This window comes from Myotis nattereri, assembly GCF_964212035.1.
Source record: "Myotis nattereri genome assembly, chromosome: 11".
In the NCBI taxonomy this organism is placed as follows: Eukaryota; Metazoa; Chordata; class Mammalia; order Chiroptera; family Vespertilionidae; genus Myotis; species Myotis nattereri.
The window spans coordinates 63236492-63261639 of record NC_138086.1 but is presented as its reverse complement, the minus strand read 5'-3'; the positions used below and the strand labels follow the sequence as shown (position 1 = coordinate 63261639).

The 25148-nt window shown below is 43.1% G+C and overlaps 1 protein-coding gene across 1 annotated transcript in view; it reads right to left on the bottom strand.

Moving 5' to 3' along the window:
- The window catches only part of CREB5 (cAMP responsive element binding protein 5), a gene marked incomplete at its 5' end in the record, with an annotated part of 325398 nt that overhangs the window by 226615 nt on the left and 73635 nt on the right, over positions 1 to 25148 (bottom strand). The window contains one exon of the mRNA XM_081102754.1: positions 21886 to 22058. Within this exon, the coding sequence (XP_080958880.1) occupies positions 21886 to 22058 (173 nt within the window). The remainder of the gene's footprint in view (positions 1 to 21885; positions 22059 to 25148) is intronic.

Sequence of the window (25148 nt, the reverse complement as noted above, 5' to 3'; positions counted from 1 at the left end):
ATGGCCTGATCTGATAAGACTCACTTAAAGGGGCTGAGGGTCCCGAATTGCTTCAGCTCTAGTCTCAGAACCAATGCTGACCACCCTACGGATCCATCCCATCTATGGCCATCCAAACTCAAGTCACGTGGAAATCAAAATGACCCCCTCAGCTTCACGTGCTAGGTGCTGTTCTAGCAAGTGTCTGGCACCCACAGTGCACCAGGTCTGTCGGCTGCACAAAGTGCGGGAAACTGCTAGCGCTGTTATGGACCTGTCAGAGTTGTCCCTTTCCTCATGCCCTATGCCCCACAGTCAGCTAATACCCTTTCTTTTCTGGCCCTCAGGAAAAGAAGGCTTTGGGCTCTGATGGCTCCTTTTTCCGTCTTTTGATGGCACTTTGTAGCCAGTCTTCCTCAAACCCTCTCCATCTTCTGGGACAGCTTCCATAGCTTCTAATTGTTCCTAAACCAGTCTACCTTATCATTCCTGAAGGCAGAGAACAGTGGTGTAGTTCCCAGGAAGAGATGAACTTCCCTCATGTAGGTTTCTAAGAAATAGTCACATGACTTAAGCAAGTCTACGAATATTTTCTGAGTATTAGAAGCAGGGTCCCATGTCAGCTACTGGGAACCACGAGGCTTGGGAGGAAAATCAATCGAATGTGTGACCAATGTAAGATGGAGGGCAATGGACTGGAGAAGCCAAGAAGAATCCTGAATATAAGCTGGCTGCTTGAAGAACTGGTGCTATGTGTGAGCAAAAAGGAAACCACATGGTGACTTTAAGCTAACAAATGGGGCCCCGGGACCATGTAGGGAAACATGATGTCCTTTGGCTGCCAAGGCATGACTCCGGGCACACAAAGCAGAGACATGGTGAGGAAGACCCACTGGTCCTCCTGTGTGGAGTAACAGTAAACATCTCAGCTGAGACTAAGCAGTGCTAATTTCCATTCAAACAGCGGGAAAGATACACTTTTACTCTTTCCTCAAAAATTCACTGATCACACGAAAGACTCATCTTGGTAATCTGAAAAATGTTAGAGCCTTTCTAAATTAACTACACACAGATATACACTTACCTCCAACCATAAACTGAGCTGGTATGGTATGTAGGTGGTAATAATGATAATGGCTGATGTCACTGAGTATGTACGATGTGCCAGATAATTTTCATCCCTTGTCTTATTGAATCATCACAACCTTCGATGATAAGGTTATCCTCATTTAACAGAGGCACTGAGTGATTAAGTATCACTGGCCCAAGGTCAAAGTAACTTGGGTCTGAATTGAGGCTCTATGATGCCACAGCTTGTGTCCCTCACTACCATGCATCCTGTCTCTCCCATTGTTGCAGCAACAAAGGGCTGTAGATGAGACAAAGGAGGTGAATACAGAGAGGGAAGAAGGAGACGATGCAGACTGTTTGCAAAGGGAGGCTTTGAATACACAAGCCTCACATACTCCTTTTCTCTTTTTGCTCCTCCCTGAGTAGAACAGATATCACCAGGTAGAGGAAAAAGTTATGTGAACATTCACCACCTAAAAATGCTAACCTTGAATATGACAACATCCTTGTCATCACGATTAGTTATTAAAAATGAGAAAGGCCAGAAAAGAAAATGACATCCTACATGAAACCTGTGCATTTAACTCTTTATAAATTTCAACAACAAAAAAGAACCATAAACACATAATGAACTCTACTGATACAGATGCAGAAGGGGTAGGGGGTAAAGTTATTGATGTCTGCAACTTACTTTGAAATGCATAAAAAATAAGATGGATTGATGTATGGATAGAGAAACAAATATGTATAAATATATGATAAAGCAAATATAGCAAAATGTAGAATCTAGGTGCTAAATAAACAATTCTGGAAGCTACTTCTATGTTAAAAATATTCATAATAGAATGTCAGGGGGAAAAGTGACCATAAGGTGAGCCTCCCATTTCTAGGCTGCTGGTTTCCTGACACCATACCCGAGCTAGTTAGAAAGCTGGGCGGGCGGGTGGGGAGACCGCACCCCCAGCAAGAAAGTCAGCACTGATCAATAGTTACGTCTTCCCTTCCAGGAAAACAGAGGCTTGGAGAACAACTTCTTGATTGCTCCTAGCCCAGACCGACCATCTCGAGAAAGACTTTCATGCCAAGAAAAAAAGAAAGAAAGACTAAGAAAACATAGGGGAGGCAAGGAGATGGCAGATTTCAATACCACTGTACTCTGTGTCACAGGCAGAGATGCAAATAAAAGCTAGAACTACAAACAGTCATTTCTGGTTTTGCAACCTAGACTTGGAAGGCTTATGTATCCTCAGAGAAAACAACAAAAACACATAAAAACAGGTCCTTGATAAATGCTTCCTGAATAAATGGCTGACTGAATAAATGATGAATATTTTGTTGAATGGTAGTGAAGAAGAAAACATCTATAAAACTCATTATCTCTCCTATTAATCTCTCACTGTTTAAATTAATGAACCCTGCATAAACATGAATTCTCTTTTTGACCCTTTTATATCCATATATATAAGCATACCTTCACACATATAGTTCTCCATATTATGTAACACTAGAGGCCCGGTGCACGAATTCATGTACGGGTGGGATCTGGACAGCCTGTCCCAAAGGGGGCCAATCAGGCTGGTTGATGATGTGGGAAGGGGACGTGGGAGATTGGCTGTCTGGCCCCGCCCCCAATGGGGTGGTGGTGGTTGGGGGCGGGGCCAGCTGGGGAGAGAGGCCACTGGTGGTTGGGGACCATTAGAGGCCCCCTGATCGGGCTGGTTGGCCTCCCTAATGTGTGTCCTAGCGACTGGTTGTTCTGGTCATTCCGTCGTTCCAGTCACTTGGCTTTTATATAGACTAGAGACCCAGAGCACGAAATCATGTGGGTAGGGTCCCTAGGCCTAGCCTGCGATCAGGACCATCTTCTGCCCACTTGCCAGTCCCCAGGCCAAACGCTGCCTCTGCCACCAGGGCAGGTAGGTCGCAGGCATGCCCCGCAGCTTCCATCAGCGCCCTAAGCCCCAGCAGCAGCAGTGCCTAAGTGAGCGGCCCTGAGCAGGCAGCGTGTTCCATCAGTGGCCGGCCCGGCACATGTGCATAGAGATAAAGTCACCAGTGCCTGCTTCACACCAGCCTGAGCCCCTGAGCAGCCGGGGATGAGCTGGGGATCCCAACAGCTTGACAGCCAGCCCGGTCTTCATGCCACCCACCCCAGTTCCCCCGTTGGCTGATCCATCGGAGCCTGCAGGCCGGGTGGAGAAACTCAGAGGTCAGTTGTCCCACCCCATCACCACCCACCCGCTTCCCTGTGGTTTCCCATTCGCCTGCAGGCGGGAGTGGAGGGTGAGGGAGGGGAGGGACTGAAAGGTGGTCAATGCAACCTCATGGAGACTGGTCGAGCGGTCATTATAGTCGTTATGCTTATGGTCCCTGGCCTTTTATATATAGAATGCTGTGTGTTGCAGGATACACAGAAATGAATCCACCACAATCTTCGCTTTAAGGACTTAAAGCCCCAGAAGGAGAGACAAACACCGGGTAACTATCATACAAGGTCTGACAGAGTAAGTGCCATCTTGTTTTAAGGTCTGACTTGACACTATAGGTCAGTGATGGCGAACCTATGACATGCGTGTCAGAGGTGACACGCAAACTCATTTTTTTGGTTGATCTTTCTTTGTTAAATGGCATTTCAATATATAAAATAAATATAAAAAATATAAATCTTTGTTTTACTATGGTTGCAAATATCAAAAAATTTCTATGTGACACAGCACCAGAGTTAAGTTAGGGTTTTTCAAAATGCTGACACGCCGAGCTCAAAAGGTTCACCATCACTGCTACAGGTCTTACAGACTGGATTCAAGTCACCAGAACCATTCCTGCTACATGCAGGAAATGATCACATCCTAGAGAAGGTGGGATCCAGGACATCGGAGGCCAAAATTAGAATTCTGTACAGCACTTCGAGCTCTCTGGAGGGCCTGTGGTGGTTTTTCTATTCTAATGAGAAGGGAGGAATTATCCCTGTGTCCAGAACTTGAGATTTCATGGAGGCGTCGGAGGCCTGCCCGAAAGGACCCTGGAATTCTGATCTGGAGTGAACAGGCCTTGGAGCAGCTTTAAGTGCACTGACATATAGCTGGACTTGCGCTGTCGAAACCAGGTGATGAACAAGTAGACGGGGAGCTGTTTCTTTAGGGAAGAAACAGAATCAGTGCCCAAGAAGAAATTGTAGGCATTGAAAAGGAGGTAATGTTTTCCACCCAAGGGCACCCAGTTGGAGACTGGTCTGGGCTGGCTCTCATTTCATAACCTCTCGACACATGTGTGTAGTCAAGGCTGAATTTAAAACCTATACTGTGAACCTTAGGAAAATAAACCACATTAAACAAGCACAAATTGAAAATATTACACAAGAGATTTCACAGGAAATTGGTCCAAATTTAGCCTCGCTCTTTATGTATTTAAGCCTCTTATTCGTCGCTTAGAACTTTATATCAGGATTTTAATATGAGTCTGCCCTTTCCCCCACCTCCTTCTCCCCCTCACCCCTGCCCTGGTCCACCTCCACAATGGCCTGCTTAGTTTTACAAAACTTATTTTTTTTAACTCCCCAAGAATCCTGCTACTTTTGGCCTGCTCCTTCAGAGCTCATTAACACATGTTCCAAACAGTGCGCTGATGACGCACAGCATCCATGGGTAGGTGAGGTCGAACATACACCTAAAAATTCACTGTGGGACCAAGGACAAGCTTCGTTTCTCCCTAAAAGTTGTGACTCCTGCAGAAAGTGCCCTGTGCCAGCAGACTCAGACTCGGGTTTACTGAAAAGATGACAGCAATCAGGACCAATGTCTTTCCCAGTAACATCTCAGCATCTTGCAGTCTCATTTAGAATGCCCTCCCACTGCTGAACTTCCTTCCATAGCTTTCTTTTTCATGTTGTTGTATTGTACTTTCGGTACGGCTCCACAAATCCCCCCCCCCCTTTTTTTTTGATTAAAGCCAAGTGTAGATAAACAACTGAATTATTTAAAATCCTATGGATTTGATGATCCACCTTTTACAATAACATTTGACGTGATCTTATGTTATCATTGTGTGGTCACAGAGCAGGAGGATGACTGCCAGAAGCAATGGCTGGACCACTCTCTCCCCTTCAGTCTGATTTTTGCCACCAGAAATGCCCTCTCATGCCAGGCTGCTGCCAGCTGGGAAAAGTGATCCCAAACTAGAAGTTCGTTTTGTGGGATGGACAAACATGCCCAAATACCACGCTGGGACACCCCATTCTTTCCCACTGGTGGCTACCAGCCAGAATGTGATTATTAATGACGCTTGCCTACAAACCACTTTTTAGAAGGCTTATTAAATTAAAACTTGGTTTGTATTTTGATTGGAACTTTTTAATCATTTCAAAGTCTGAGACGCATGATTTGTCTTATCACACTACAGGAAAATGCTTGCTGGTGAGTGTGCCTACATTATCTGCCCCGTTTGCTTCTTCCTTATCATTCTCTCCTTATGATGGAAGTTCTAAAGTGATGAAAGAGCTGAATAAGCCGTGGGAAGAGCTTAATGTTCCACAGCAGCTGGGGAGGGGCAGGGGTTGTCAGGGGCTGCAAGGACAATCACCCTCTTGCTTTTACTTGGGTAGAACTGCAGGAAAATGTTTTATAGTTTTTATTATTTTACCAAGATTATGAGAACATCCTGCTCCCTCCCAGAGATCTGAGCTGTTTGGGGAACTCTCTGCTTCCTCCCCTCCCCACCTGCTGTAGCAGCCCCTGTGCTTACCTGTGCATCTTTCATCAGGACCAGAGAGGCACCTGAATTTGGAAGACACCCAACCCAAGTTCTGACCAACAAGGCTGACACCACAAACAGCAGGAGCCATGGGAGGTGTCACTTCACATCAACAGGGGTGTGGCCAGGAGAATTGCTTCCATGTTCTGGTTGATTTAAATTATCAAGGGAATCTAGGTGATATAGTGATTTGAAGAGCCCATTAAGTAAAAGATAACCCAGGGTGGTTCACTCTGAATCCAAAAAAATACAAAGTTCCTAAGATGTGATTATTCAAACTAAGGGAAGGGAGACAATAAAAACCCTTTGCATCTATTATATACGGAGGGGCAAACACACTTCCCTGAAAGCAAACATGAGATTTTCAGATGTTTGAATACATGTTAGTGTAGTCCCACCTCCACAGGTATGTGCAGCCTACAGCCCGCTACTCAGTGGCAACCTCACACAGGTATATGTCGGCTTGCTTTTGTCATCTGAGCGGGCTCTCACTCTGGGTGGTCATCCCCATAGCCCTTGCCCCCCAACACAATTCTGGCGGTGGGCTTTACTGGATTTCTCGGGGCATTAGGTTTCTCAGAGCATATAAACTCCAGGATTTTTCCCTTAAATCACTCAGAGCCAGAAAAGGAGGCAGAAGGATGCTTCAAAAAGAATTAAGAAAAGTTAACAGATCAAAAGAACAGTGCTGCCACATAAGTAAGCTACTTCCCTTTTCAAAAACATGTATTAGGAGAACAGCAGCTAAAACCCTGATCAGTCATGAGAATGAGCACCAGCCCGCAGGCTGAGGGGCTGAAAGGAATTAGGCACCATCCAAAAGAAAGCTCTTGGTGATTAGGCTCAGTGTCTGAAGAAACACACACACACACACACACACACACACACACACAGGAAAACAAAACCCATCACCCTGGGGTGTCCTTCCTCAGATGAGTCACTGGTGCCCGGCCTTCAATGTTTAGGAAATGTCCTTAGCTGCTAAAAACTTCTGGAAGGCCGAGATTAAAAGCCCCCCTACCTGCATGCAGTGCTGAGCCTGCTTTCCTTGTAAATTATAGGTTAGACAGCTTAATCAACAATGCCCGCATCCTTTAGAATCCAGCAGATACAAAGCAGAGTGCACAGGGCTGAGAAAAAGCCACCCTCACCTCCACTCGCCTCAAAGTGGGTTTTTATGGCACTGCAGGCTTGCAGCCCAGGTAAACTGTATCTCTCACCACATCTTTCATCGGAAGGTACTGATAGCGCGTCTGTTGATCTAGAGCAGGCCTCTTGGCTTCCTCTCTGTACAAATGGAGAATGAAGACTAACCCACCAAACAGTTCCCAACTCCAACAAGACACCAGTTCTCCAGAGAGTAATTTTACTTTTATTCTTAGCTTTGTTCTCCAATGCTTTTATCTGACTCTCTGTTCCAGTTGAATAAATGGAGAATAGAGTGATAGATTTCAAAAAAAAAAAAAAATCACAATTCTTTTGGCAAAGTTAATAGGTCTCTAGAGATACGAAGACACATGTATTACTTTCCTAGGGCTGTCGGAACTACTTGCCATGAACAGGGTGGTTGAAAAACAACAGAAAAGTATTCTCTCAATGTTCTGGAGGTCAGAAGGCTGAAATCAGGTGTGCAGGGCTGGTTTTCCCGAGGCTCTGTGCCCCATGCTTCTCTCCCAGTTTCATGCAGTTGCCAGAGAACCCTGTCTTTCCTTGATCTCAAGAGGCATCACTCCAACCCCTGCCTCTGCCATCACATGGCCTCTCGTGAGGAACTCACTTGGTCTATGCCCGCCCTAATCCATATAACCTCATCATAACTTGAATACATCTGCAGAGATCCAATTTCCAAATAAGGTCACCTTCCGTGGCCCCGGGGTTAGGGCTTCAACATATCTTTTTAGGGGGAGGTGCAATTTGACTCAGAACAACATATACACAGTAGTTAAAGATGGACATAACTGGGCATTGCCCATAGACAGGACAAGCTGAGCCTGAAGTAAGTGGTTGTCCCAGGGGGCTGAGCGCAGAGGAGGCTTCCAAGGAGGCAGCCATCATATTCCTCTAGGGATAGATGCAGAGAGGTTAGACTGCGGTAAAGGTGAAATGGCGGAGAAAGAAAAATAATAGCAAAATCTGGAGAGCTGAACTTACACGGAGAAAGAAGGCAGGTCTGCAGATTAAAGGTGGAGGGGCCAAGGCAAAGGCATGTGGCCGCTGCCTCTGTGGCCCGCCTGCGTCCCAGGGCCTCAGCCTGGCGATCACAGTGTTCGAGTACCCTGCCTAGAAAAGTGAACGGAAACAACGCACCATCCTTTGTTGTTGCTCTTCCTTTTCCTGAGAGATTAAAATGTACAGGTTCCCATGAAGTCTTAGTGTTTTTCTTTTGACAATTTTCTTCCCTCCCATCAACTAAAAGTTCTTTCATGTTTTAGTCCCCAGAAACCCCCTTCATTTCAGAAACCAGAGCGCGTTTCTCCAATCTCATTTACCAGTACTTGCCACAATGGCGATGGTGGTGCTAGTTCAACAGGAAACCTGTCTTCAAGACGGTCCTACATATGCCTGCCCAGGAATTCACTTCTAAGACAGTATGTGGAGAGAAAGGAATCTTCCAACTCTGGAGTTTGCAAACTTTGGCCTTGCTAGAGAACTTCATTCAAACAATTGCTTATGCAGAAACTCAACGAAATAAACTATGCAGAGCTGCTCTGGGTGAGGCGCTTTGGGAGATGGGGTGCCCTGCTGGCTGATCTCCATGTTCCTTCATTTTTAAAAAATTTTTTTTATTGATTTTTAGAGAGAAAGGAAGGGAGAGGGATAGAGAGACAGCAATATATATGAGAGAGAAACATCAACTGGCTGCCTCCTGTACACACCCTACTGGGGATGTGCCCTGACAGGGAATCAAGCCAGTGACGTCTTGGTTCATGAGTCAACGCTCAACCACTGAACAACACTGGTGTGGCACGTCCCCTCATTTCTGACAGCCCCCAAACAGGCTCAAAAGATACCAGGTTAATAGATTCTACTTGCCCTTATTCTAGTAATTCATCTTTATAACATGGCACATGGGCCTCACATCGTAACATGCTGGGGGAACCCTGCTCATCTCTTACACCAGGCAGTTATGCGTTTTTTAAAAGAAAAAATCTCTGTGCAGCTGAGAAAACAACTGTTTCCTGACTGTTGTCATACGTCAGACTGTGACGTCAGCACCTCTCCCTCAGGGTCTGCCATCTAATGTGACTCTAGGCTCTGATAGCACCCTGTTCCCTTTGGAAGCTCCCCCCACCCTAGAACTCACCACACACCTCATTCTGGAACAAGTAATAGAATCTGCGAGCTCTTTTCATTGCTTGACTATAGAAAAGGGCCTAAAATTAAGTCAATTAATGGAGAGGCGGCTTTTAATAGAAGAAACATCAGGCCCATCACTATAAAAACTGATGTAACAATTAGACTTTGGAAAATCCCCAGCTTTCCAGAGAAATCCATTATGGAAATATGAAGGATCAAATGCTTTCTATAGAAATACCATTAAAATAAGCACTTGCTGAGACTATAAAAGATGCAGTCCAGCAGGCTCTCTGAATAAAGAGGTAACAAAGAAACTAAGGACTGATATAAACAATCCACTCCACAGGGCCTCCTGAAATTGTGGTTCCTTGCGAAGGTTACCACTGAAAAGGAACAAATTAAAGTTCCATCTTTATGAAACTCCATGCCAAGGGAGGCCACTTTCCTGGCCTATCTCTACCCCAAATTCCTAGAACAAGTGAAAATTGAAAAAGCAGCAATTCCACACTTGCAGAAAATCTGATCTGAAGACAGCTTTTACTCCTACTGATGAAATTCAGGGTTCTTTTCCTTTACAGACTGCACTGCCATCTTGTATGCAAACGCAGACAGGCATGCAGCTTTGTTGCATTCTCCCTCTAAACAGTGTTCCTACATATAAATCCAGGACCACAAATGCCTGGAAACCACTCCAGTGAAACTTTCACTTGCATCTTAGGTATACAGGCGCATTCACCCAAGGAACCCATTTAATGAAAGTGTAATAACAAAAGAAGTCTCTTTTTAGGGATTCTTGGCACTTCCCCCATTTGGGCACCACACCTGGGCACCACATCTGGGAGAACGTGGGTAGCCAGTTGCCTCCATTCCTGACCAACGGAGGGATATTGTTGTTACACACACGGTGTCTCCCCTCATGCCCAGCAAGGTTTCACTGGTCCTGCCTGACCCTGTCTAGGAATCCCATTGGCTTTGGGATGGAGGACAGACTGGGCATCTGTGGAGACAAAACGGACCTTCACGGTGTTGGGTCTGATGCGTCTACATCAGGACGTTGGGGTTTTGTTTTGTTTTTCCTTCTTCTGATTCAGCAGCTTTTGTTACAAACATCCAACCTGGGAGGAAGAGGTTAAAGGGAGAGGACAGACACCCACACTTAAGGGTGTGTGCTGTTCTCTTTAAGCACCCACAGGCCTGTGACTGTTACAGACCTTGGCAAGGAACCAACAAAGTCTTGTGGGAAAAATAATGTGTAGAAGAATGTGTGCCATGCTCTCTTCTCTGTAATGACTTGGTGGGCCGTTCTGCCAGGCCCAGCTTCTGCCATGGGCTCTCTGCTGGTTCCAAACACCTGGCCACTGTCTACCTGAGATCCCTGAGAAGGGTGTGGGGGATGCCTGTGGCAGTTATTTCAAAATGATAAGGCAAAGGGAGAGGAAACAGTACAGAATCTGGAACCTGGAGAGTTTATGTGCACAGAGGCAAACAAGTCAGGAAAACATGACGTTAGGGTTGTGACTATTCTGCCTCCTGAATAGCCCTGCTGCTTTTCCATTGGTTGTTCCTCCTGTTCATCTTCATTTCCATCTCATGCCTTTTCAAGCCCAGCCTCTCAATGAAGTTCCATCTCATTATTTATTTTTTATGTTTAATTAAAGAAATGCAGCAGCAAGAAAGAACTCTCATCTCAAACTTGAGAAAAAAGAAAGAACTCTTGTCTCCAGACTTGAGAAAAGCCAAGAATCCCGGCATCCAATCAAAAAGCTTTGCGTGCCGGTGCTCATTCATGACGGTTCTGTATTTGATGAACTCTTCATTCAGTTTGCAGCTCGATGTGTAGGAAACCCAATGAAGTGAACCAAGAGCAGGATGTCGTCCAAACATGTTGAAGCACTTGTGGGTGAGTGCTCGGTCCTTTGTGCTCCTCGGCTCCTGTGAGAAGCCTCTGTCTCAGGCAGGCTCCAAACTGCCAACTCAACGAAGCAAATAATAATTATTCCTAATGGCAATAATAATTATGGAACGCGGTGGACCCAATATGAGGTTGGATGTCTGTGGCTTCAGTGGGACAGCCAAAGTTTCACACACATTGTTTAAGAAAAATCTCTCTCTCTCTCTCTCTCCCCCTGCCTCTCTGCCTCTCCCTCTTTTTCTCTCTCTCACACAAACACGCGCACATTTGCCAAAAGAGATCTGGACAAACTCACTCCTCTGGTTCCCTGCAAAGAGCTTGACTACAGAGCTAAATTAAATAAATAGCAACTATCCACACAGTGAGCGGGGATTGGGACATGTCTAGTAGTTGACACCACACACACACACACACACACACACACACACACACACCCCTCATTTCCCTTTTAGTTAAACATTTTAAACTTTCTCCAATTCCAGACTTTTAGCCAGAGCTATGGCGAAATGACAGACATGAATAATTTGATACATTCTTCCTTTCCTCCTAGGAGAGATGAAAGGAAAGAGAGAGGGGAAGAGGGAAGAAGGAAGGAAGGAACCTCAGATCAGTGCCCTCCCATCCCCATTCCCTGCAGCTGTAAGTCAGAATCTCCTGGGGATGGAAGCCTTCCTTGGTGAAGCTCCAAGCCCATGGTCAGTGCCACACAACAGCCGTTTACCATGAAATAGTCTCCCTCCTCCACCTGAGCTATGCCCCTCCCCCACGCCAGGATTTGGCTGTCTCCACCCTCCTGGGACATCAGCATTAACACTTCAGTATCTCCCCTCACATACCAATGATGCCAAGGTGTCAGAGAAATAAAAAGTAGCTCCTCCTGAAAACATAATCCATCAACCAAATGGTCATTTTCTAGATAATGGGGAACTGTTTCAACTTTATGAAAACTAGGTAAAGGGGCTAATCTGAATCTACATGAGTTTTCTTTTTCTTTCTCTTTTCTTTTCTTTATTTATTTTTAATCATCACCTGAGAATATGGTTACTACGACTATTCTTTAAATGTGGTTTCAAGGTGCTGGTACAGTTTATTGTCATGTAAGAGGCCAGTTATAAGGGGCGTTATGAACACCATGTTATGTGGAATACACAGAATACATCTGGCAAAATTCTTCAAGGGTTTTGAATAACGTTATATACATTGTCAAATGGCCTACATCATGTTTTAGTAAAGCAAAATATTATGAAATGTGTGCACACAAACACACATAGAGACAATTTTCATTTGGATGCTGATGTTAAAATTTTCCAGTCTTATGAAATAGTGCAGTTTATTTCGCATCATTTAAAGAATTCATTCTTTCAATGTTTTAGAGAGACTATACTTTGGAATGTGCATTTATAAAACTGCATTTTTGTTTCGTTTTTGTCATTAACAATATGACCTGACTCAACACTGGGCTACAGAAAGGCATTAGAGGTAGATGTTGGTTTCACTGAGTTTGCAGGTTTATCAAATGGCTCCCCGCATACTAGTCAAACAGGACTGAAGTGGAAGTAGCCCATTCTTCTTCAATTAAGCACCCTACTGCTTCTCTCCTCAGGTACTCAATTTGAGCAAGACATTGGGAAAAGTGAGGGGAAATGCCACACTCTGCAGTGATCCCTGAGAGGCTGCCAAATGCTTGGCCTCTGGCCCCTACAGGTTCTGAGAATGACATTTTATATTTGACAAGTGTTCAGTGGCCTGGTGACTTGGGGATGGGTGTCTGTTGTTGCATTACCATTATGATTATTTGTGTAGAAAATGCTTATGGGTTCTATGGACTGAACATAATAAATTGAAGGTCAGCTGTAGAATGCTATGCATTTGGCTTGTGAATTACCACATCTGAACCAATATCTGGTTCATTTCTGGCATTTCAAAGATGTTTGGGGCCATCTGTTCTCTACAAAGATCTGCACCCCAGCAAAAGCAACCCTAGCACATTCCGGCATGTCTCTACCCCACACTCACAAGGGTCCTATCATTTTACAGACTTTACCGGCCTATTTACCAGCCAAAATACACTTTGCCAAAGGGGGAAAAACTATAAAACTCCAAATTCTTTTAAATGTGTCTGGTGCCATTAAGAATGTTTATTACTCTACAAGAATTTTATGTTGATCTTTACCAAAAGCACAACATACTTGGCAACTAGATTACTAGATTTCCTGCTAAATGTGAATATATCTATTTTATGGAATTTATTCTTTTATAATTTATATGAGCTAAGCAGTGTGGAGTGTTAGTGATGATAAGGAAACAAAGTTGTTCCCAAAGCTAGAAGAGGGCACTTACTAGACAATCTAGTTTCATTCTTTCTTTTATAAGATGGGAAAGTAGGGCCCAGTTAGGTGAAGGGGCCTATTTAAAGTCCCAGAGCTTCTGAGCAGTACAGGCGTAACCGCCAGTCCCAACTTCCCATCTCTCCATCAGTGGCTTTGTACTGACTCATTGAAATAGGATTCCGTGATCAAGGACTGCCTTTACTAGTACATCCAAAATCCAAGACCACATTTGCTGTTTATATGATATTCTCATCCAACCAATGGTAAAACATCCATAGAGTTTGCATAAACCTTAACTAAATACTCATAAGAAAGAATATAAAAAATGGTAGTACAGAAAATCCATTTGGTCTAATATAATTGAAAAACACACGAGGAAACTGTTGAATCAATGATCTTTTGACTCCCCAAATGTCTAATTATATGAACACGTTGTATATGCCATGGGTACCATGGCCCATCTGCAAATTCTAAAACAGTCCTCTCTTAACTCAGAACCTACTTGTCAATCAGTTCATAGAGAGTTATTTGCACTTTGTGAGACATATAGTACTTAGGAATATGCAAGCTACAGATAATCGGAAATGCCCACTGGGACACTGCCAGATTACTTGGACGTGCTCAGTCTCCCAAAGAGCAAAGTGTACTCCCCCTTCCAAAGGGCCAGTTCTATTTTATCAAGTTCATTTCTCTGGACATGCTCACCTTGCAGAGCACTACACACAGGAATCATTTTTCCATGTTAATATCCCTTTTGGAATTCTTCAAGGAATGGCTACACTTAGTCCTGGGACTCTCCAAACACCACACCATGAGCCATGTAAATCTATGGTGGTGAGCCAGCTGGGCATTCATGCTTCTGTCCCTGAAAACAGAAGTTACCCAGCCAATCCCCATAGAGGAACTATGACAAGTACAAAAAGGCACAGTTAATTATTGCATTTTTTATTTTGGGAAATATATACCCTCAACTCTCAATGTTTAGTTATATGGCACCTATCCAAGGCTTATCCCTAGGAAGATGCTAAATATTGATGTAAGCTAAAGCCCTGTTTTTCAGCTCTTCCACAAAGTAGACACCTACCCCCCCAAATAATAATAATGCCAGAATAGAAGATAGTAGATTGTATTTTCCCATAGACTTGTGTCTGGAAAGATCATTGTCCATGTTTCTTGCACTGGATTTATTTTACATCTTTTAATATTATGCTATTGTTTTTGTAGTTATATCTCCAACAAAAGCCACTTTTAGCAAAGTGAGCATAAAAGAACAATTTCTTGATAAGTTAAGTGCACAGGTGGAAGTGACACATGGTCTGTATGTAGAACTAAGCTCCCAAAGTAGCTCCCAAGGTCACATTCATTGAGAGAGTACGGTGTGGGTAGCCTGGCTTCTAGTTCTGGCTCTTGTCATTATCGTTATGACCCAGGGCAAGTTACTTCCTCTCTGAACCTCACTTTACTGAACTATAAAATGGGCAAGGTCAACAGAATTATAAAGTTGTTGATATTCACATAGGAATAGGAGTTGAGCCTGGAAGTCAGGTCTCTCTGGCTTCTTTTGCGGGAAACCCTCTCTTTGACTGGCTTCCACTTCCCAAGCATTTCCAAGTCCTACACTGTTCTTCACCTACTGGGTATGCGAACACATCGTGGAGCTCAGATAATCCAGAACTCATACTAAACTCAGCTCTTGGATGAAAACAAACCAGGAGAAAAAAATAAATGTGAGAAAGAAAAGAAGCATTGAATGAGGGTACTGTTGCTGGGACTGACTTGTGGTCAGCTGGCTAACCCTATCCTATATAGGTAAAGGAACTGGGGCTTAGAGAAGCTGAGTACTTGGCCAAGGTTATAAACCTTTTTAAATAGCAGAGCCCGGACTATCCTAAATCCATGACCACTGAACCCTTGGCTAATATTTTTCTAAGACTCTGCTCTGACCTGTCATGGTTTGGCTCTGAGCAAGCTGTTGTTTTCCAGGTTTATTTTTTCAATATTCTGCACAAAAGAGTAAGTATTTAGAGTTATGAAAGACATAAACTAAATAATCATGGGCTCTTTGCTCTAGAAGCAGACCCTCTTCCCCTCTTCTGTGCTTATCTGTTCTAAAAATGGGCGAAGGGGTTATGCACAGAAACACTTGTATGGAAGATTCTGGAAATTTGTGTGTTCATAAGATAAAATCTTCTTCCAAGAGGAGGTCATAGGCAAAATCACCTATCCACAGAATAAGCCTGGAAGTCACACTTCATTTGGTAGGGCACAGTGTCTTCCTAAAAACCAAGAAGCCAAATGTGGAGCAGAAAGGGCAGTGACTCTCTGAGGTGACTTTGGTTTTCTTAAAAATGAGGGAATTTGGCCAGAAGATCTCCCAGGTACAGACTCAATCTCTGTATTCAAGTGCTCATGACAATCCTCAATTTCCCTTCCTTGAGGGCTAGGGAACTATAATATATTTCTCCTAAAGGACTGAAGTATCTGCTGGCAACTCTGAGTGTCCACCTCTGCCCTTGACAGCCCTGCAGATGTGTGAAAGCACAGGTGCATTTCAAACTGTAACCAGATACAGTGAGCATTAGCCAACTCATGTTTGTATATGATTCTCCTAAATGGTCAGACATACTTATGTGCCTTCCATGGCACTGGGGTTTCCATGGGCAGGAGCACAGAGAAAACATCTGCTTTGGAGTCCAACAGACCTACTTTCAAAACTCTGCTCATCTCCCTGGCTGAATGACTATGGACAAGTTACTTCTCTTCTTTGGGCAATAAAACTGGAGTACATAATGGCTACCTCTCTGGGCTCTTGGAGAATTATAGGAAACAACATGAAAAGCTAGATGAGTGCCTGGCAAGAAGTAGATGTTGGATAAAGGTTAGTTTCCTTCCCTTCAGTATCAGCCTGCTAATCAAGGGGGTTTTCTAACAAAAATCTTGAGCCATTGAGGAGTGACATCCGATTCTCTCTCCCAAAGAGACTAGCTGTTATGGAATAAATATTCGGAGGTGGGAACCTTTGGGAGGTAATTAGGTTTAGATGAGGTCATGAGAGTGAAGCTCCTATAATGGGATTAGTATCCTTATAAGAACAGGAAGAGACACCAAAGCTCACATATTCTCCTTCTCTCTCTCCTACACACATACACACACACACACACACACACACACACACACACACACACACACACACCCCAAGGTGAATACACAAGAAGATGGCAGCCCTCTACAAGGGAAGAAGAGAACCCTCACCAAGAACTGAATCTCCTGGTACCTTGACCTTGGACTTTCAAGCTTTCAGAACTATGAGAAACAAATGTCTGTTGTTAAAGCCACTGGGTCTATGGTATTTTGCTATAGAAGTCTGAGCTAAGACGCCAGCCTTGCTGTGTTCCAGGTGAGGAGCTGAGACACGAAGATACCAGCCTTACCTGTGGGATCAGAGGCAAAGCCATATTCAGAGACGAGAGCAGGGGTATTTTTCTGCTTCTTGGAATACATGTCTATGTGCTCTGCTGTTCTGGCGCTGTCCCCTTCATCTGGCCACAATACCATGTGGTATTACAACTTTTGAATGTTAAGAAACCTTATATTTCCTCAAGTATCAGTACTTAATGTTTTGTTCCACACATAAAACTCTGTGAGTGGAAGGCTGTTGGCCCCCTTGTCAGAGGTAATTCTCAAGGCTCTGCATGGGATTTAACGGGAGCCATATGGTTAAGTCCATCAACCCTCCCAGAAAGCATCCCCCTGAAGGGCCCTCGTAAATGTTCTCAGTGCTGTGAAAGATCCAGCAACTTTCTAACAATAAAGCAATGTTCATAGTCATGATATTCAACAAAACATAAAGCAGGAAATAATGGCTTCTGGTCTGAATTACTCAAAGAGGGCTTCAAGCTGCCCTGGGGAATGGCCATGGGCCAGTGATGACCTGGGACCTGCTGGCCTGTTGACTCCGCAGGAAGAAGGCTTGCCTGAATGTCACTTGCATTAGCTTGTGGTAGGCAGTGACAGCTGTCTTGTGGTGGGCAGTCTTCATCATGCTCTGTTGGTTTGTGGAGTTTAAGAAAACTTTTAATAATGGATTTGTACACCTATGCATTTACAGAGCAAGTAAACGCTTAAACTCTAAACTGCTTATTATTTAAATCTTCTTTAAGCCATGCCTTTCTGTGATGGCATCATTTCCTGACCTCTCTCCATTCTTTTGGGCTTACTTTTTCAGAGCAACAATGACAAAGAAACCCTTGAGTCAATTTACATCCTCATCTCCATGGACAGCTCAAGCAGCAACACCAATTCATACAACAAAACCACATGACTCTTATAGGAGAGGTTCCCTTGCTTTTAACACCAACAAGTTCTAAGATGCAATAAGATTTTCATTATTATTATTATCATCATCATTATTTTCCTCGGTCATGTCCATTGAGCTATTTTGTATGGCACATAGTGTCAGGGATTGCAAAGAGAGAAGAGAGAAAGAAGCACAGAAAGGGTGAGAGAAGGTACAATTTATGATGAGTGTCGACTCCTTTTTATGGTTTTCATAAAAATCATATTTTATATAAATATTCTACAATATTTTATATGACTTTCTGGCTAAGTGTTAGTTCTAGAGTGCCTCGCTACAGCACCATGCAAATAGAGTTTATGGCCAAGTAGCCAATATACCCACATATCACATGGACATGTATATTTCAGGACTAATTGGTATAAAATCAGGGAGCGGTCACATATGTTCGCTGTTGAACACATTTTGAAGTTTCTAGTATATTTACTAGAATATTTCACAATGGACCAGATATATTTTCTTTCCAAATATCAGTCTTGGTAGGAACATTTGTGTATTCTGATGTTAGATGTATCACACTTCCACTGTAAACAATTACTGTCAAATAATATCCACCAATAATCTAAACAGCTTATATATTTTTTCAATCTGTACAGAGAATTAACATTTTAGAACATTTTAAATACAGGAAGAAAATTGATGGAATATTTTGGCAGTGGCTCCCATAACCTGTCAGAACTCAGCACTTATACCCATTCTTGCAGAACTCCACACTCCATATTATCTTCATTGCTCTCCTGAAGAATGACTGATCATGAATTACTCACTATCATTTACTCCAAAAGAGAAATAGACTTCTTCAGGGAAGCTGGGATCTATCAAGATCATAGCCACCTACTCATCTGAGTATTGGCTCCTACAGAAATGTCTCATGTGAGAGAAGACAGAGAGAGAGATAGACAGAGATAAACAGAGAGTCCGAGAAAAAAAGAATTTGCACTACCACTACCTGCTCATCTACCATTTTCCCCAGGCTTTGCTGGCTTGATACTGAATTAATGAGCCTGTTACATGATATCTAATAAAAATGACTAGAGTAGATCTTGGAATCTGCCACATATTTGGTCCAAGGATGAATCGATTTCATCTGTATTTAACACATGCTTGTTTTCTGTCTCACTTGTCTCCCCCACAGCCCGTGCCTCACTCTTTTTTCCCATCTGGAAAACTTATCTCTTAAAATGCTGCCATCAATCAGCCAAAGACACTCTTCCCGACAGAGTGTCTGCCAGTTTGACAATGCACAAGTAGTCACTAGTTTGGGGATACCTCCCACACTCTCTAGTGCTGTGTGTTTTTCTAGCCGGCCTAACCACACAAGTGCAATTTGGGATATTTATACTTACCTCCAGCTTCTATTGGGATAACAGCACTACTTCCACAGAACTGGAAAAAGGGCACAGCAGAGCATGGAATGAAAGTTGCCATGTTGCTTGTCTAACTACTGTTAATCTTATTTCTTCAGATTTTTGCGTTTCCAACCATTTTAGAACAATGTAGCTCAGTGCCTACTCAGAAAGTATGAAAATCAAATGCTTACTAGGATGCATACTTTGTCTCCCAAATCCATGAGAACTAACACTGCTCCCATTTCCCAGTCCTTCATGTCAGTACCACTCTCAATACATCCAAGCCTCTAAGCTTAAATACAGTCTGAAAGGAGGGGGCAGAAAGGAGAGCAAAAGTGGGGTTAGCAGCAGAAGCTGAGCACTGGTAGAAGGGGGGCAATAGACAGGGAGTGGGAGACAGGCGGCCCCCTTCCTCTGCACAAAGTCCCAGTCGTGAACACACCCACTGGCCACGGCAAAAGGGCACTGTGCATGGGCACAGGTGGGTCCCAGCCCCTCTGGCTGGATGCAGCTTAAGCACAGAGCCTGAATGAAGACTTTCATTGCTGTTTGCTGTTTTTGTTGGCCAGTTGCCATGGCAAACATTTGCAGGTGGCTTGGCCAGATTTTGACACTTAAATATTTGAGGTTGTGATAAAAATCAGAATATTACTACAATATGGTTCTGTGCAGCCTCAAAAAAAAAAACTATCTGCAATTTCAAATGCTCATTTAAAGACACAGTCTCCAGAGGGAACTCATGTTTTAAAATAAGTACTCATTTCCTCTTTGCTGAGAGAAATAAAAGAGTCAACCATCCCCAAATGTTACCACCTAGAGTTTCATTCTGAATCCACTGTGAGATGGGTTGGCTTGTTCCTTGCTGAGCCCCCATGATCATCCGGGCAAGGTTTTGAATGGGTCACATAGAGAAAATGGAAATGACAGGATGTGTGCGTTGAAATCAACATGGTAAGCACAACAGGGAAGGATCTGAAGAAAAGAAACAGCCTCCCTCAAGTCTGGCAATGAGACAGAGTCCTAAAAGTGACAATTATCTCCTGGAACACACCAGACATACAACACCCCAGGACTGGGAATAAATGGGAAACGGAGTGGGTCAGGAGGTCACAACTATCAGAGAAACACCCCCACCCATCCAAGCATAGTGACATGGCCTAGAAATGTCACCCAACTGTACAGCCTTGGGCCAGCTAGGTAAATTATTGACAGAGTCAACACCCATCCCAGAATTTAGGGCTAACCCTTAAAAGGCTGTGTCACAAAAACCGGCCTTGTACTGACAATGGCCGAATACCAAGGGCCTCCAAGAGGGTAGCTGGGGACTGGTGCAGGGAGAGGCAGAACTCCAGGGGAGAAGGAATGCTGTAAAACTGCTAGTAAACTTCAGCACATTTTATGTTTTTTCCCTTTGAAGGAAAAACAAAATAATTATAATTAGCTGGCCAATTGTGAATTGTCTGCCCAAAGCCAAGCCACTAGAGTGAAGGAGTCCCTTGAGATTTCAACAACCCACCCCACCCTCTTAGTATATTATTATAGGTTCTTGCTTTAGATAGTGGCAACATTTGCTTGCATAGTCATCTGAGAAGAAAAGAAGTCTTTAACAGAGACAGTTGCTAATTGAGTGCTGCCTTCTTCAAACAGAGGCAAGGATTCAAATGGCTGGATTCATTTCCTATTTCTTGAATGAGAAACTAAACGGACCCACAGCAAACTCACAAAATTGTCATTGCCCACAACTCTCATTTGTTAAGGTAGGTCTCCGCATGTCACAATCCACCCAGACAAGATGAAAAATATGAGGCAAGGTACCCCTTCTAGAGCATTTGAAGGAGGAATAAGCCAGTGGTGTCCCCAGTACTCGCTTCTGGTCTGTTAATTCTTACAAGCATTGAAAACAAGGGGGAAAAGACACACTGACAAATTGTGGGACAACTTCTAATTTTTTTTACATTACCATATCCAATATTCAATTGAATATATTCAAACTTCACTCTGATGTATATCCCAAACACAGGCTCCCTTTGCTGTTTTAAACTCTGGGAACATAGAGCAACCAGTTTTCAGCATCCAACAATATAAATTTATCACAGCTCTTTGGCTTAAGTTATTATCTTCTCTTCCTAAGAACTTGAATGCTCTTAAATATTTTATTTCCTCTTCACTCTACTCTTGCGAGGGTGGAAAAAAGAGACACCATCCTCATTCTGGAGATAAGGAAGCTGAGATTCTGCATTTCTAAGAAGCTCCTGGCTAATGCCCAGGCTGCTGGTCCTCAGACTCCACTCTGAGTAGCACAGGAATAGAGCTCTCACACGATACTCAGAAGCGAGAGCTCTTTCCATCCCATAATACAAAGTGTCCGGGACCATCCTACCAATGCCTTGGGATTATCTTTTTTATGTAAATGAGAGGGAGAGGGCCTGCTTTCTTTAGCCTGTCTATTCCAGGAATGACTACGGACCAATAGAGAGAGAAGGGAGAAACTTCTTTCTACCATCCTCAAGTATTTGTCTTGAGAACTATGCTGTGGACTTTATAACACCCATAGAGTTTCCTATAGTCATCTTACAATTCACAAATCTTGTTTGAAGAAACAATGATACAGAATGACTTGCTCCCCAACCCCTACCCCAAAAAGTCAGGGTCAAAGAGCATCCACCAGAGACCCTTGTCTCCCTTCTCCTATCAAAAACATCACTGTGAGCTCTAGGCAATATCACATCAGCCAGGAAAACCAACTTTTGTCTCATCTAATCCGGGCACTAGAAACAAGAAGAAAATCCAGAACCTTTCCTGAGCTCCAGCGAGGCCCCAGAAACAACAAGGAGGTCTCCTTACCCGATCTGGCGGTTGGTGGAAGGTGCTTGTGTGATGACAGAGCTGGACTGGGGTGACGGCATGGCTTGCTGAATCACAACACTGGTGTCATGGTTGGGCATCCGTGTGCTGCCAAGCTGGTGAGCTCCAGGCCCTGCCATGGCCCCACCAACTGTATTATGCATCGAGATATTCTGCCCAGAGAAGACAGAGGGGAAAGGTCAGAGGAAGCCAATGTTTTATCCTACTTTCAAACTCTCAAAGACCAAAATTGGGAATCTGGTTATGTCAACTAAATAGAGACTTATGGCTTCTGGCAAGCCATAGGTCCATTCATCTTGTTATAACTTACAACTATGAGAAGATGAAAAATAACTATTTGCCCTAAGAGTAAAGCACATAAGAAAGTACCTTGAAGTTCACTAATCACACTGCCGCCATCCTGATGTGAGGTTTACATCAGGGACGTTTAGTGACTCAGTGTGATATATACTGCATTTGAAAATGATTTCTGCGGTATGTGCTTAATACTGTGATTTAGTGAAGAGCCCTTTGGCATTCTGCTTTGAATGACAAGCACACTGGGTTATTTTTTTTCTTTTGCAGTCAACCACTATATCTTCCCCAGGAAATGCTACTTTTCCAAATTGTAATCTGGGTACCCATGACCCAAGCCTCAAAACTGGGAGGATGGATGATTGGAACAGACAAGGGGGTGTCTGGGATCCAATAAAACAAGAGCAAGAGTTGCAACGTCTGCTATATTTCCATAAAATCAATTCATAACAATGTTATGGAATCACAGAATACAGAATGAGTGACTGTCTGTTTTCTTATTCATTATCTTTCCCTCTAGAATGTAGAATGTTTGTGTCCAAAATGCTATCCTTATGTTTGGAACATAGTAGGCATTCAGTAAATAACATATTGCATGAACAGACTAGTGAAGGAAAAAATGAGACTAAGTTGCTTGAGGGTTCTAATATTTATTTCCGATGACTAGGATAAAGGTTTTGTTTAAAATTCAAAAGTAAGGTAAAAAAAAATTGCTTAAAAGACAGCTCTCCCAGAAAAGAAGGTCACTGGGACAAGAGAGGATACATATTGAAGCTAGGAAGGCTGATCAACATGGTGGGGCTAAAATATGAAACATTCAGAACCTAGAAAAGACAGAGTAAGTGCAGGGCAAAGCAAATTAAGTTACGGCCTCTGTAACCACCAGGTACAGAACTTCAGCCTAGGAGAGGAGGGAAATTCGAGAGGTCATTTGGACAATGGGTTGAGGATGGCAGGAAAGAAATGAAGTGTCACTAGCAATTTACTGGAGGGAATATATATATCTACCCTTTGGGGTTAGCAAAGAAAAAAAGTAAATGTTACCCAAGAGAACTGGAAGTGGTTCTTTGAAGTTCTTCTGCAAAGAACAGGATTTCCTGCACTACGTGTTAAATGATGGTGATAACATATATGGTACTTGGGGTGGCTGTGTCCATCACATTGCACCTTTCCCACGTTTCTGATTTCAAACTCCTGACCACACAGTTTGTTAGGAGTCCAGATGGAAACTGGGCACCTGGCTTAGACTGTGAGTGACTGTTTTGTCGTGGGTTCCCAAAGGCATGAACAGGCTTCTACATACACACGCAGTCCAAAGCTCCTCTTATATACTGGGAGGCTTTTCTGATGTGGGAAAATATTGTGGTTGGGTAAAGTAACATGAAAGGAAGTGGTGATTTGTATTGGGGTGGCACTGCAGGGACACGCTTGAGTTCTTTTTACAGAATCTAGAGACATAGAGAATTAAACTTAAAATAATGAAAATAAAAATAATTGTGTTATTTTCTTTGAAAGTGAACCTTAACAAACTTACTTTCCTGGGTCCTAATGAGATCGTGACGAATTAAACAATTACAAGTATTATTTTTTTTCCATTGTTTGGGTCCTCAAAGATACTAAAGAGTTTTCATCTTGCTCGCTGTCACCTACTTTGTCAATAATATAATCCCTGACTCTGTTTTTAGAAGCTGCATGATTAAACTTTTAAAATAGTATTTAAATTCACAAACAAGAATATAAAATCTATGACCTCTTTTTGAGTTACATTTGACATCTCTTTTCTATTGCCCCCACATTCAGTCCCCAAATATTACAAATTCAACTTAAGCATCCTATATTTCTGTCTTTCCATCTATCCTTCCACCGGCTTACATCCAACCAGCACCATCTCCTTTCCTGGACTAGACAGTGGTCTCCTAGTTGGTTTCCTGTCACTCACTTTAGCTTCCCTTCCTCCTCTTTCCCATGTTATAACCACAGGGATCTTCTCAAAAGGCAAAACTGATCATATCTCTACAATTCCCCCTACCACCCCTAACCCCAGCTTCTTGAATGGCTGGCTTCCTATGGCTTAGAAAACACTGACAGCACTCTTTGGATGACCTTCAAGGCCTGTATGGGATCCTTCTACCTCCATAGCCTGCCTTACACCATCACTCTAGCTCCCTGTGATTTATTCCACCATACTGAAATGTTCCTGCCTTTAAACTGACCATGCTTCATTTCAGCCCAGGGCCCTAGAATCAGCTCTTTTCTGTTGCCTCTGCTCTTCCCCTGACTACACCTTCAAATGCTAGATCAAGCATCTCATGAGGAAGCCTTCCCTGACCTCTCCAATGATGGGCATCATCTCCCTTTCTTTTGTAGTATTTTTCACAATATTACAATTATTTTTTTTATTATTTTATTAACATGTTTCTTCCTCTAGAACATGGGTGGGGAACCTTTATTCTGCCAAAGACCATTTGGGTATTTATAACATCATTTGCAGGCCATACAAAATTATCAACTTAAAAATTAGCTTGCTATATTTAGTCAAACATTTAATTAACTCATCCCTAATGCCTTGGCAGGGCCAGACCAAATGATTTGGCGGGACTTATACAGCCTGTGGGCCAGATGTTCCCCACCCCTGCTCTAGAATATAAGCGCACTGAGAGAAGGGACTAAATCTGATTCTATTCCCATTGTGTCTCTATTGCATAGGTCAGTGGCATAAAGTAGGTGCTCAGTAAATGTTGAGTGAATAAGTTAAACATAAAGTATCACTCCTAGAACATTCAGTATGATAAAATCTTATCTTTTGTCCCCTATGCAATTTTTCAGAGTGCTAACTTCTTATCTATTTACGTCAAAATCTCTAAGTAAACTCACAATAATACAGTTTTAGATGAAGATACTTGTTCGATTATGGGCTAAAGAAATAGAGAGGATCAGGGTTAAGAAAA